General features: G+C 44.3%; 1 protein-coding gene across 11 annotated transcripts in view; it reads right to left on the bottom strand.

The window, feature by feature from the left end:
- Positions 1 to 566: 566 nt before the first annotated feature.
- LOC115451266 (hepatic leukemia factor) overlaps positions 567 to 12,616 on the bottom strand; it is an 88,966-nt gene continuing 76,916 nt past the window's right edge. For 6 of the 11 annotated variants that reach the window (XM_037443980.1, XM_030179506.2, XM_030179512.2 and 3 more), the window contains 5 exons: positions 10,611 to 10,738; positions 10,101 to 10,296; positions 9,902 to 10,014; positions 3,255 to 3,392; positions 567 to 2,513 (listed from right to left, as the gene is read on the bottom strand). In XM_037443980.1, the coding sequence (XP_037299877.1) occupies positions 2,427 to 2,513; positions 3,255 to 3,392; positions 9,902 to 10,014; positions 10,101 to 10,296; positions 10,611 to 10,738 (662 nt within the window). In that variant the 3' untranslated portion in view covers positions 567 to 2,426. Of the gene's footprint in view, positions 2,514 to 3,254; positions 3,393 to 9,901; positions 10,015 to 10,100; positions 10,297 to 10,610; positions 10,739 to 11,055; positions 11,148 to 12,616 lie in introns of those variants that run through there. The other 5 variants (XM_030179508.2, XM_030179516.2, XM_030179511.2 and 2 more) reach the window with 2 other exon arrangements.

Below are 12,616 nucleotides of genomic sequence, written 5' to 3'. Positions count from 1 at the left end.
CAAAATACTACTCATACATGTAAATCAATATGGTTTTATGTTGTTGCAATAAATGTTGACGTTCATGACGCGGACGAGACATGTCCGAGTCCAACAAAACAAATAAATAAGGAAGCACAGGGAGGCGCGAGTAGGACGACGGGACAGGAGCGGGAGCGCGGGGGTGCGGGCGGTGCGGGGGAGGCATGCGACGTGGCAAGTCGGGGAAGGGTCGGGGCAGGGTCGGGTTGGGTAGATGCGGGTCGAGCTCGGTCCGGGGCACGCGCGCGGCGGCGCCGGCCCGCAGTACACCGCGACCGGGCCCCGCCGCACGCGCCCCTCGCACACGCTGCTGTCGTGCGACGGACGCTCTTACTACGTACAATCCAATTTACAACGATTACTTAACAACATTACACATAACTATACCCATGTTATAATATTTTCGCAGAACATTACAATGTATAGACGCAATATAGGTATAATATAATATATATATATATATATATATATATATATATATATATATATATATATATATATATATATATATATATATATATATATATTTAGGGTGTACACTGTACACTGGAGCGCGACCGCACGGAGGCGCGTACAGGCGGTGGTGCCGAGCGGGAGCTGATCAGCTCTCGACTGGGGGAGCTGGTAATTGGCGAGTGTCGACGCGCACTCCGTTTACAAAGAGTCGAGCGGTCGGTCCAGTTAGTCGTATAACAATAATAACATTACGCACGATATGAAACATGAAACAGTGCATTTCAAAGCGTAACCGTCACACCTCTCAGTATCAGTACTATGCAGTATCCTTCACATGTAAACCTTTATAGAAAAAACATTTTATTGTTCTCGCTTTGTATCCATAAAATACTTTCAAATGCAACAACTTCTTAGTCTTAGATTATAAACATTAATTTTCTTCAATTCAATAAACATTCAATTGACTCATTTATCAACGACAAAAATCTACAAAAATATATTGTAACATTAGCACGAGCAAAGTACAGTGCGGAGGGGACGCCGAAACGACGAGATCAGTTCGACGGACGCGTCACGCGAGGCGCCGCGATGTCGCTCGCTCGCTCGCTCTCCCCGCGCGCGCTTCTCACTGGGGATACTCATACTGGGGGGACGGGGGCACGGGAGCACGGGGGCACAGGGGCATGAGGCGGACGCGCGGGGCGCCGAGCTCTTCACCGACAGTGGGTCCTACCCACAACGACACAATAACACGAGTCTCTTTAGATACAACTAAAAAAAATTATATAAACTTTCAAAAACATTAACAACTACAGCCATAACAAAAATATACTAATAATGACTACGCTACGGAATCTACGCACTACTTAAACTATCCTCTAAGTAAATTTGAAACGAAACTAGTGTTCGCCCACTACGGAAACGATGTAGAAGGTTCGCCGAGGCCGAGGGCCCGCGGTCGGGCCTAATCTCATACGGAGCGGTCCTACAAGCAACTAGAGGCGCGAGCCGCCGGCCGCAGCCCGGAGCGCGGGGCGGGCGGGAGCGGATGCGGGTGCGGGCTAACCCGGGGCAATGGTGGGGGTAGTGGGGGTGGAGGGCGCGCGGGCGACGGCGCCGGCTCGACGCCATTACAACTATCTATATACAGAGACGCAGCTACTACAGTTGCGCGCATGCGTACGCGAGCCACTTGAGCAATGATGCGTGCGGCGCGGCGGCGCGGCGGCCACGCGGTACAAATATAATATTATATCCAAGTGCACCGACTGCACCGGACTGACGCCGCGGGCGGCGCACGCTCGGGACGGGACACGACAGACACCCATCGAAAATAATTAACAACATTTCACCATAAAATTTTGGTCCGTACGTCGTAGACTAACCCTGTTGAGTGTCGAACTGAGTCCGAGGGAAGGATTTAGAGACACGACGATAGAACAGAGCTCCAACGAAACTTTGGTTAACATTCACCTACTAAACTAATATAAACTTACGGTAACTGCGTTAACAATTAATCCTATTAAAAGAAAGCGCACGAGCGGTGACCGCAGCCGCGAGCGGCGGTCGCGTGCGCGCCTCCTGACGTGGCCGCGGTCACCGGTCGCACAGTGGACATTACAATAAGCCTAACAACACGTGGGCCATGTCGAGTCGAGAGAGATGTGTGCCCGGCGACGGGTGCGGCGGCGGCGGCGGCGGGTGGGGCACCGGCGTGCGGACCGGCGGCGCTGCTGTGGCACGGCGGCGGCAGCGCCCGCGATCTGCAACACGCGCGCGCGTCAGCGGCCCGCCGGCGACAGTGGAGCGCTCGTGATGCGTGGCGCATGCGGCGCACGTGTGGCGCCCGTGCGGCGGTGATGCGGCGGCGCGGCACACTCACGTGTCGTGTGGCGTGTTTGTGCTATGCGCAGTCGCGGCGGGGGCGATGGCGGTGACGCTCCGCCCGCCTATACGTCCGCGTACTTTGATAACTTCTCGCGCAGGATGTGGTTTTCTTTCTTTAATAGCTCCACCTCTTGTCTCAGACCCATGTTCTGAAAAAAAATGTGACATACATGTTAGTGTCGGTAATAAATTGAGGACATTCTTGTAACGTGTTTCAATAAATAATTCCAATAACTAGATTATGTGCTCTATATAATAAAGTTGGCACTAAAGTGGATATTGATATATTTAATGATTCTGTAAAAGTGTTCAAAGAAAGACTGCTGGAATATCTCAAAAATTAACATGTAACTTTTTATAAATTTTGTCAACGAGATATTCTCAATAACCTTTTCTGTTGCCAATTATATGACGTTGTTTACAATAGTTTTTATAGACAAATTATTTAGTATATAATGTTGTTAGTGGTAAATGCTGTGTTCACCTATTAGTAGCACACATATCAGATGCTGTACCTTATAGTTTTTTATAATATTGATTGATGTAATATGTAGTGCTGTTGGTGTACCTTATTACAAATAAATAAATAAATAAATAAATAAATAAAAAGGAATTTAGTAAGATGTAATATTTATAATACTATAGGGTATGTAGCTGTAGTAGTAGTCATTGTGGTCTTTAAATAACGTGCGTATCCTATGCTGTTACGGCGAGTATATTAGAAGCTCACTGTATAATAATTGAGATTTCGTCCAAATTGTAGGTATATATAAACCACTCCACAGTGAGAAGTTACTTGTGTCAACTGATTTAAAGTGTTGGAACTTTACAATAGTAGCGATACGGGTATGGCGTGTCGTATGTCGTGTGTCGTGTGATGTGGGACGCACCTCCTTCTCGAGGTAGCCGGCTCGCAGGGCGATCTGGTTCTCCTTCATGCGGCGCGCGTCGCGGGACCGCTTCGCCGCCATGTTGTTCTTCCGCCGGCGCGCCCAGTACTTGTCGTCTTTGAGGTCGTCGGGCACGAACTGCCGACGACGTCGATATGTGGTTAGCACGGCGCGCTACATTCTCAAACTACCCTTCACCCGACAGTAGGACACTACAGGCGCTTTACAGCTCCTCTCACCGTGCAAATAATAACGTGCCGAGTGCCGATGCGCCACACCCCTAACCGACACCGGCGTCCCGCCACCCGCGCCACGCACCCGGCACAAACGTTATTATTTACTCTCAACTCATTAGATGAGATACAACATGACACCATCTTAAATTATTATTATTATCCAAGAGCACCGGAGCGCGGGCACATGCGCACGCGGCACGCGAAGTGCGTCATCCGCGCCACTCGTGCCGCTCGCACGCGACTGTGCCGGCCCGACGAGCGAGTGACGCACTTCGTGAATCTAACATAATTACATATTTAAGTATGTGCAATGTGCAAACAAAATTAGTGTTGCAACTTGTTTGTGAAGCGTTAATAAGCTTTTATGCGTGTTTATGTGCGAATGAGAGGGTTGTTCGTGTAAGCGTGCCCGGTCTGTGTCTAATGTGATGCGTGCGCGCCCATTTCTTGGACCTACATATATGTATCGTAAACCAAAATCAGGTATACCTAAACTGTGTATCAGTCGATTGTAAATAGCGCTGAGCGCCGCCGGACGTTACGGTGGTTTTGTGTGAACAAGAGGAGATCTATGAATATAGTTTGTATGTATGTATGTGCGTTTTCTATGGTTACGTAAAGTGGAGTAACAAAATAGTGTTCCTTAAAATTTGCTATAGATACAAGGTCGCATCAAAGCTCGATGTAAGAACTAGCTAAAGCTCCACTGATGCCTGATGACACTAGGACTGCCTCGGTGGCATAGTTGTACTGCATGCGCGCTACGACAGCGCTCTGATGTCCTGGGTTCAAATCCCGGGCCGGGCAAAGTAATATTTGGGATTTTCTGCTCAGTATCAACCAGAAGTCTGGAATTTGTGCTAGATATAGCGATAGGCTCGCCCTCTATCACATCATGGGACGAAATACACTCGGCAAAAAAGGTAAGTGCCCTGGCTGTTGTTCTGTTCCTGGATGTTGTTAATTCGTACATTAAATATTTTTTGGATAGTTAAAATTGGCAGCCAAGCTAAGTACCAAACAAATATCCGCCCTGTGGATTGGGGGCGTTTGGAGAATTTCACCACGGTATCCTCTGCCTGTCGTAAAAGGCGACTAATAGGGGCCACGATGGGGTCGTCGGCGGGAAGCAGGGGGCTGTTCGCCCTAGTGCATTTTTGTGCATTTTTGCACATCTTTCGGTTGACCCCCGGGATGGACGGCAGTGTGCAGTTGGCCTCGTGCTGCCGTAGACGCCGAGGGCGTCCTTCGGTGCGTGGGGGCTCCTGAGCCCCTCCCCCCACAGGAGACGGGCCGCACTAGGCGGCACCGCGCAGGGGCGGCTGTGGAAGCAGACTTAGACATTTCCGTCAGAGGAAGCTCGCAGTCGTCCCTAATGCGCCGAAGAGGGCCACCGCGGAGTTTTAGTTGGTATGCCGTGCGTTGTACATAGGTTAGGGACTCGGCCCGGCGGTCGCCTGAAGGTCGACATCAAATCCAGGCGGCGCAATGCCGGGTCGTAAGGCACGGTGACCCCAACATAACCGCTCAGTCGCCCCCCACGAAGGCTGAGCGGTAGTCATAAGACACTTTCTCCGCGAAAACAAAAAAAAAAAAGTACCAAACAAATATACAAAAAAATGATTTTTTCCAAAGCCTTAAGAAGGTAAACCACATCAAACTCTATCGCAAACTTAATTCCTTTGGTATTCATGGTCCAACTAGGAGAGCTCAGTTGCTGTTAAAAGTGCCCAGACTTTCCCTTACTTTATAACTTTTGGCGTCCCACCAGGTTCTCACCGTGGGCCCTTCATTATTTATAATGTTTATTAATAACCTTATTGGTTAACTCACATATCAATGAAAATTGTATTCAAATTACTGCAGTCTTCAATGCCATAACGAGCGTTCGTGATGCTATAGACCAGCAAAGTGACACAGACCTTATCGAAAACTATTGCACGGAAAATAATATGTTTTAAATTGTTAAAATTAGTTTTGTCATCCTTTTTATTGAGAAAATAAACAAACATATGATTAAATACTCTGAACGACGACTTTCTAGAATGAAGAATTGTTGCAAATGATTTCGGGGTTTTATTCATGAATAAACTTCCTTTTCGGAGTCATTACGATTATATCATTAAGAGAATTTCACACATATTTGGATTCCTAGTCCGCATAACAAGAGATTAAAAATAATCGCCATAGTTTCATTTATTTATACAACACTACTTATCATTTTCGAATTTGGTTTAGTAATTTAGTCTCCGTTTTCTGATGCACACATTAATCGCATTGTATTACTCCAGAGAACATGTCCCGAGTAATATGAGTGAGTACCGTTCGTCTCACGTTCGCACGCACATTAGAGTCCAGAAGTTCCATTAGTGATTCAGTGTACGTGTATAAAATAATTCATTTTTGCGTAGATGCCCCCGCCTGCTGTCGAATTTAAATATATTATTAATAATAATTATAGAAGCCGTAAACCAAGTGTTTTCTGTCTTAAAATATTTCATTCCTATTATTCGTATGTGTTGACAATATAGTCTACTAATTTATGCTTACCCCTTTGTAGATTTTTTTCATAGCTATATAACCATGTTATATAAAATGTAATCGGTAATGACCTCCGCGACTTATACACATATATTTTACCACTAATTTAACTATGTAAAAATAAGTTTAACTTTTGTTTGTATTTTGTTTGACGACACAAACCTTTTTTAAATATCATGTCTAAAATTAATAATGATAACTCTTTGTAGTTCCGTCTATTATAACTGTAATAATTTGTATTTAGTTTTAGTTCAATCCTATATAATCCCATAAATCCTTAATATTAATTCCTAAACACAAGTTTTGCATTATAATTATGTTAAATGCCTTATATACAGCAACATGTAATATTTCAAATTGATTGTAACCTGTTTTGTGTGAAACAAAATAAAAAAAAATGTGTATGTACTTATGTACGTACGAAGGATGTGATACTTTTTTAGCGAAACAAGATCTAAAAATGTTATCCTTTACGTTATCTTGTGTTTGTAGAGAAAACGACACTAATAATATAAAACAGATATTTAATACATTGAAAGTTTATCTAGTTAAATGTTTTTTTTTACATATCATAAAAAAAAAATTGTATATATTAGCAGCTGACCCGACAGACGTTGTCCTGTATTGACTATGTATGCACGCGCGAATTTTGTCAATCGCTAACAATTACCTATTTCAAACCACTAACAGTTATGTAAAATTAATATTGTCGTTAAGTTTTCTTATATTATCTGATTATACGCGCAATTTTTTGATTTTTTTCTTTTATAAAAACCTTCTCCTAAAATCGATCGAAATGAAATCGATCCAGCCGTTCACGCGTGATTGCGTGACCAAGGGGAATAGGGATTCGTTTGTATACGTATATATAGATAATAAGATAAGATTAATTTATGAATTAATTTGTACACTTATTACATATTAAATAATAATGTAATCATTTGACTAATGCCTAGCTTATTTCATGATGTCGGTTTTTCGTGACGATGTGCGTGCGCATCGTAAAAATTTACTCTCATATTTTATCTCGAACGCGCCAAAGAAGTATAACTTCAAAAAGCATTAATATCATACATTATGTTATATTACTAATACTAACAGTTGAAAAATAACCAACTCCAGGTTAATGTTCATTTACGCTAACACGAGATTAAGGAGTCGATTAATGATTTTTCATCGTATTAATTTTTTTTTTATATAGCGGTTGGTGCCTGGTCGCGCAATTATTTCTTGCATAATATTTTGAACACAGTCATATTTGTATAAGGTAGAAATTTAATTATCCGTACTCATATAGGAATATAGCTTTTCATAGCTTGAATTGGTACTGGTTAAGATGATATAAACAGTCGAGTCGGAAAAATACAATGATAAATTATAATTACAGTAATAAATTGGAAATTTGTTACTTTATAAAATTCTTAGCGCTAACTAGCATACTTACTAATAAAGAACATAAACTAGAGTCTAACAGAAGAAAAACAGAGTTTTAAGCATTTGTTCGAAAAAGGGATATGTGGGCGATAAATGTTTATATCTATGTAAGTTCTTTAGAAAGATAATAACTTGAAATTTCGTATTTAGGTTTATATTCAAAAATAAAAGTTAGTCGCGTCGATGTTTTTAGAAAAAGGTCACCTAAGGGTGCAAACTAAGTCATGAATATTTGTTTGAGAAATTTGTCAGTTATGAAGGTAGAGGGAGAGGGACGTGGAATTTAATATTTAGGCTTCCATTTATAAATAAATGTTTATGGAAATAAATAAAATCTTTATAGAAATGTAGGCTAATGAGATCTACTTTAAGTAGAGTGTTAAAAATATTTTTATTGGGAAATATCTTTAAAAATCAACATAAATACATAAATATAAAATAAACATGTGAATTTAAAATATACTGTAATTACTTTTTAATATCTCTTCCCAACACCTTGATTCCAGAATTATGAATTCCTTTCTTTATTGGGCACTTAATAATTGACAACTGTTTTACGGTTTTGACACATTAAGTACTTGGCTATTATTAATCGAACAAGTACGGATTTTCGTACCTTCAATATTAGGATTGTCACAGCTGTCATATGTTTACCTAAAATACCTACGGGTTTAAATTTGTTTATAACGGATTATTTATAATTTTTTGCGAACATCCTAAGTACCAATTTTTGGCGCTTTAACTTAAGATGTTTTTAAGTTACGGTGCCTTTTGGAAATAAAATAATATCTTTGTCCATCCTTTACAAACTTTTTAATAATACATATTTGTCCGTTGAGATGTCTACTACAAATATTAAAGGTACGGATTTTGATTCATTCAGTTTCCAAGATACCGATAACTCCTTAAAATTTCCGATGGTCCTTTTGACACACTTCCGGGTTTGCTTCGTTCGGGCTACCTTTACGTTGGAGGAATACTCGTAAACTCGTAAATTTGAATCCTGTATATCCAGCAGGTTAAGCTGTGTTTTGTTGGCAAATTTTAATCTATTCCTTTATATATGTATATATATGAAATGAATCTCTATTTCCCTCGCTCACGCCATAACTTGAGAACGACTTAACCGACATCATTCATCATATTTTTAATGTTTTCTTATGCTTTTACAACGTTATTACAGAAAGAAAATTAAGAAAACTTTACGACTATTTTAATTTCGTGCGTTTGAAAAATCGCGCTTTTGAGGAATTTGAAATTAGCAGGCAGTAGATTTATTTCGATTTGTTTATGTATATAATTCTTCTGCACGTGTATGGCATTGAATCAAACCGTAAGACCGATTTTAAAGACATTTTTTAGGTCCTTTTATGGTTTAGATTCACAAGCGGTCACGGTGAGTGGCGCTGTACTCGGAGTCCAGGATTTTACTTTACTTTCTAGGACATGTGACACAGTGCTTTACTGCGATGGTAGCTACAACTGTAAGGGTAGCTGTCCTCACTGCCCCGTCTCATAAATCCATCCTATAGATCATAAGCGCGAAAGTTTGATAAATGTTTCGGATGTTCGTTAGATGTTAACGCGGAAACCGCTGAACAAATTTGGAGAAAAAATTAATTTCAGACTACCTTTTTCCCGCAGTTCCGACCGCATATTAAGCTTTTACTAAATTTCATCAAAACTGGTTCAGCAGTTTAGCCATGAAAGTGAAATAGAAAGGCAAACAGATCAGTGTGAGTGCCGCCAGGTTGCCGAGTTACGAATTATGTCTATTTGTAACATGAAATATCTGTATAGATTTTAGTTACAGCGACCTTATTTTTAGGTCCCAGTATGTACTAATTTTATTTGCGAAAGCTATCTTCTTGTGTGAAACCGGAAAATATATTTAATTGCTCAAAATCTGTGTGTGGAAAATTCAATCAATTCACGACAAGTATTAACATTTTCAGATATAAAAATGAAACATATTTCCCGAAATATGTTTCATTCGGGCCCCTCTGTATACGTAATTTCATCCAAATCTAAAAAACAGTTTTTACATTTACTTCTAACATTAAACATGTAAACATGCTGGTAACAATACCAGTAAAAGGAAAGATACATAATATTATGCATTTATGTAGATATATACGACGTTTCGTCAATAAATATTCCTTTCAAACGGTATAAAATAAATTACCTATATCATAGATACCTACATATGGTATGTTGACATAAATCGTGTATTCCCGCGTGGCATCTGATCCCACACCATCGTACCGTTTTATATTAGTCGAGTGAGAACAATCAGCCTCGTGAATACTTGTGATTCTAAGCACGTACGCGGCGCGTGTGTGTCTGTGTATGTTAGTTTGTGTGCGTGCGCGTGTGAGTGTCGCCGCACCCCGGTGGCAGTTGCAGCATGCCGCTAGGAATGATCAGCGCACTAACATCATTTACCTGTTTCCGGGACTTCTTGATCATGGGCTGCGGCTTGAGCTCTTCATCGGAGAAGGCGCGCGTCCGGGGGTCGAAGTCGCGACCAGACGACGCCATCGAGAACGCTGAAAATGCATCACAAACACGGTCAGTGGGCGCTCATTAGCGCAAACAAAATAACACGCAAGTAGAACAAGCGGGGCATACGTACTGGAGTCGGCGGGCGACAGCGGCGGGTTGATGGTGTCGGGGCTCATGCAGTCTGAGGGCGAAGGCGAGCGCTCGCGCTTGGTGATCGGCGTCTGCAGCCCGAGCGCCGGGCCGAACGCCGAGCCGCCGAGGTGCGCGCCGCCCAGTCCCTCTCCCGGCATGCCATTCTCCGACAGGAACTCGTCTAGGTCCACGTACTGCAACAGCACCGATGTCACATGGTCACAAGCGACGCCTCACGCGCTCTGTCCGCGGACAGACTCCACACTCGCTCGCAAGGGCGCACCGTCGCACAGCAGATACAAAAGGGAACCTCGCACCAGCTTATTCGCACGGGTTACATAAACAACATACACAATAATAGGTATGTAATTAACATTATAATTACGCAGGTGACAACATAGTAACAAGAATAGAGTACTGCGCGGATCGGGGCGCGTGGCGCGTGGCGCGTGGCTCGTTGCGGGCCCACGCGCCCCGGCCGGCGCGTGCGAGTGCTGACTTCCTGTACCTTGAGATCGGGGTCGTAGGGCAGCGTCTTGTCCCACAGGTTTGGCCCAAGGAAGGCGGCTTGCGCCTCCCACAGGTCGTTGTCATCTTTCTTGTCTTCTAACGCGTCCTTATTGTTCACCGACTTGCCTGCAACAGTTAGACATGGACGTCAGCGAGCCGGACGACCGCGGCATAGGCGCAGCGGCGGCGCGACGGAGGCGCGGCCTCGCACCGTCCCGCGGCGCCCGGCGGTCGCGTCACTTCAACGAACACAATATGATCGCGTCTACACTGTTAGTAGATGCATGAATCAATTTCAGTCGCATAGCATACGCGAATAACAAAGTGAGTACAATCGACAATCGCGCAGGCACAACATGCGTTTCCGTCGCAAAGTGAGAAGCTCACGTTTGCCCGCAGGCGGGAGCGGGCGGGTGCGGGCATACGAACTCGGTGCTAGTTACCGGCTGCGGCAGCGGCGGAGGCTGCTGTTGCGGTCTCGGCGGCGAGCGCCCGCAACCACCGCGAGTTTGACATCACTCATTATCGTGTCTCGTAGGCTCTGGCGGCCCATAGCCAAGACAACGCGACTTAATTGTTCTAATTATAATCGCCACCAGACAATACATGAACCGTAAGGACAGATCTGGCGCAGTGAGTCGCACTTGTGTGCGCACACATTGCATAACCACACGACGTCCCGACAGAGGTGTGATGGGCAATTCGGGATATGTATGTACTTTTCATAATATTTATGAAAGATATTTTACAATGTTTGATATTGTGAATATTCTTTTCCTTGTTTTAGACGGACTACCTATAAATATGGACAGTGGATATATGTAATTTACACGTGTTTGTCTCGTGACTTGTCATTCAGATACGTGCTGCCATACTAGCTAAGCAGTGCTATATATTGTTTGAAAGAGATGTCTAAGCTGGTACAGTATAGCATTATGTATAGGGATGCAGGAGCTCGGCGAGCCCACCGCGGTCCACGGCTTCGAAGCCGACGGGACTAAGGGCTTGGGATCGTCACATGCGACAATAACAATGATACTGGTATAACAAGTGTCACAGTCGAATGGCGCCGAGACAGTGGACTCGCGACGTAGAGGTATGTCCCGCGTTGTTCGGTTAAAGTGATTAATAAGAAATATAAGAATATGGTGTTAAGAGTAATGTATTGCAAGGCTGCATCCGACTACCGCGCCGGGAAAGTAAAGGAGTAGAAATGACCAGTGGCGCAGTGTTATTAGAAATAAATGGGGGGCTTTGTTGATCTGAACGCAGGCGCGGAGAGAGCGCGCGCAGCTGCTGAAGGAAGTGGGAAGTAACCCACTTGCATTACGTGTGCGTGCGCGCCGCCACGCTTTCCGCGCGTGTGGTTCCGCCGCGCGCCTCTTGTTACGACATGCGGTCCGGGCCGCAGCCGCAGCCCAGGAACGCCGCGACAAGTACCTTTTCGCAGGCCGCACCGGCAGATACGGAAATAAGAAGCGCCACCACTCAGGCGGTGGCGCCGGCGGGTGACGGCGCGGGCGCGGGCGCGGGTACCTCTCTATGACCGGCCGCGGCCACTCTCACTTTCGACGAGCTCGGAGAAAGTCCGGCGAGCTAGCGGGTGACGTCATAAGATTGCGACATACGGTCGACCGCCCACGCGGCTTGAGACCCGCGCGGCGCGACTGGTCGGCGGAGGCACGGCGACTTTTGATTAAGATTTGGAGTTCCAAAGAGAAAGTGAGTATGCATGCGTTCCGGCCGCTCTCACTTTCATCCGAAATAAATGTTAGAAAGCGACGTCGGTATATCCAAATTGTTTTAATGATACTCTTGCGCATAGGGTCCATTGTGGTGTCCCCCATGTCTCAACCCGGCCGCGGCACTCCCGCACTCTACACAGAGTGCACCGCGCTATGCCGCTTCCACATTGGAAAGTCGCCGTTGCATAACGAACACGCTTCCTACTTAGAAAATATAGGTGAGGAGTGCCTGCGACACCACAAGTGATTGTAGAACGGG

This window comes from Manduca sexta, chromosome 27 (genome assembly GCF_014839805.1).
Source record: "Manduca sexta isolate Smith_Timp_Sample1 chromosome 27, JHU_Msex_v1.0, whole genome shotgun sequence".
Lineage (NCBI taxonomy): Eukaryota > Metazoa > Arthropoda > Insecta > Lepidoptera > Sphingidae > Manduca > Manduca sexta.
This window is presented reverse-complemented; position numbering and strand designations above follow the sequence as displayed.